Source organism: Propithecus coquereli, unplaced genomic scaffold (assembly GCF_000956105.1).
Source record: "Propithecus coquereli isolate 6110/MARCELLA unplaced genomic scaffold, Pcoq_1.0 Scaffold154, whole genome shotgun sequence".
In the NCBI taxonomy this organism is placed as follows: domain Eukaryota; kingdom Metazoa; phylum Chordata; class Mammalia; order Primates; family Indriidae; genus Propithecus; species Propithecus coquereli.
The window spans coordinates 3,215,009-3,217,300 of record NW_012139858.1 but is presented as its reverse complement, the minus strand read 5'-3'; the positions used below and the strand labels follow the sequence as shown (position 1 = coordinate 3,217,300).

At 34.2% G+C, this 2,292-nt stretch overlaps 1 protein-coding gene across 1 annotated transcript in view; it reads left to right on the top strand.

The window, feature by feature from the left end:
• LOC105807199 (chromosome unknown open reading frame, human C5orf22) overlaps nt 1-2,292 on the top strand; it is a 30,290-nt gene that overhangs the window by 24,974 nt on the left and 3,024 nt on the right. The window contains exon 8 of the mRNA XM_012640508.1: nt 1,561-1,700. Coding sequence (XP_012495962.1) covers nt 1,561-1,700 — 140 coding nt within the window. The remainder of the gene's footprint in view (nt 1-1,560; nt 1,701-2,292) is intronic.

Below are 2,292 nucleotides of genomic sequence, written 5' to 3'. Positions count from 1 at the left end.
ATTTTTATATCATTTTACAGCTTTTAAAGCTTATGTTTTCTCATTTGACTCAGTACTTGAGATGAGAAAGCTGAGCTTAAAAAGTTCAAATAACTTTTTTTAGATTTCAGATTTTATTTGAGAGCTGAGACCTCCAAGTCTTCTGCCTCTTAGTCTGGTGTTTCTCTTACATCAATACGTTGTTTCTTCATGTTTTATTTTGCTGTGGAATACAATTACACCACTTTGTTTGAACTGAAGTTTTAGTATTAATGTCGAATGTATAAGAATAAAAAAATACCAGCAAAAGAATATTTTGCTTGAACCTGAGCTAATCCAAGACCCACCCTTTTTTAAAATGGCTATTATTTGGAATGGTAAGAAGAAACTTACATTTTAAAATGTTTTAAGCTCATATGATATCATTGAATGTGTCTGCAGGCAGGTCTGCTTTAATCATTACATTGCTCTAGATTTTTTTTGTTGTTGGGGAGGGTCGTATGGTGTTTTTTGGGAGAAGGGATGTTGGGCTCAGTCATAGATTATGTATCAGTTATGACGTGCCTATTGCTGCAGTGATAGAACACTAAGTGATTTGATCATTTTAGCAAGAATGAACATGCAGCAGTCGTCGTTTTATCACATTGTCTGGTCATTGCCAGTTAAATCTTTGATATGTATCCAAAGCCTCCAATAAAATAGTAGATTAGTGTGTTTTTTCGTGGTTTGCACTTATGTACTAGGCAAAACTATGACATATTTAAGTTCCAGTTTTCTAAAAGAATGGTAAAGTTTGCAGAATGGTAGCCTGTGAGCCACTTGTAACTTTCAGACATATTTAGTTTAGTGTTAAGACTGAAACACCATTCCTTTACATTTAAAATACATATGTAGATGCCAGTAGTTTGTGGTTATGTATAAAGGATACATAAGAAAGCATTTGATTAAATAAGATAGGAGGAAGACTTTCTCTGGTATCCCCTCAAAGCTTTAAATGTAGTGCTAGATGCACTGGATGCATGTATTTTAGAAGTAAGTAAAATAGTATGTTAAAAGAAAAATTGAGATGAGAATATTAATGTACAGTTTATACCAACTTTTTAGAATCTGGGTGAAATGGATAATTTGCTAGAGAATGTGAATTATCAAAATCGACTCAAGTAAAGACAGAGAAACTAAGTGAACCAATAATCATAAAATAAATGTAAAAGTAGTTAAACAATTATTCCTAAAAAAGTCATCGGGCCCAGACAGGTGTACAGGCCAGTTCTACCAACACCTCAGGGAGCAGATAACTTCTATGACATGGAAACTGTTAAGGGAAAAAAAGAATCCCAATGTATAAAAATATATTAGAAGATTTGTCATATTTAAGGTGATGAATGTCTCAATTACCCTGATTTGATCTTTATACATTATATGAATGTATTAAATTATCACATGTACCCTGAAAATACATACATTTATTATGTATCAATAAAAAATTTTTAAAAAGACTTGTCAGCAAGGCCGTTAATGATTAAAGAATCTTTTAAAAACAATAAAATATTACAGTGTAATTCTTAATTGTCTTATTTTCAGGTTCACCAGGCTGGTCTAACCTGTGATTATTCAGAACTTCCTCATCATATCAGTACAGAACAAGAAATAGAGCATCTTATTCAGTCTGTATATTATATACTGAAAAGTTTACCAAAACCTACCGTTGTGACAATTGCAAGGTAAGTGTGGTAGGCTGAATAATGGTCCACCAAAGATGTCCACATTCCTAATCTCTAGAACCTGTGAACCTTTTGCCTTATATGGCACAAGGGACTTTTCAGGGTACTTAATTTAGGGCTTTTGAGATGAGAGTATCCTAGATTATCCAGGCAGACCCAGTGTAATCACAAGGGTCCTTATAAGAGGGAGACAGGAGGATCAGAATTGGAGAGAGAGAGAGCTTGAAAGAGTCTACATTGCTGGCTTTGAAGAGGGAGGATGTGGCCACAAACTAAGGAATTCAGGCAGCCTCTAGAAGCTAGAAAAGGCCAGGGAACAGATTCTCCTCTGGCACCTCCAGAAGGAATGCAGCCCCGCCAGAACCTTTATTTTAGAACTTCTGACCTAAAAGCTTTAAAATAATAAAGTAGTGTCGCTTTAAGCCACTAAATTTGTGATAATTTTTTATGGCAACAGCAGGAATCAAATACAACCTCTGTACGTTAATCTAATGTATACTCATACAACAATACTTAACCAATTTTTTTGCCCACTCAGCTCAAAATTCAGATGTTGTATTTTCTCTTTCCTATTAGTGATGATAGGCAAACA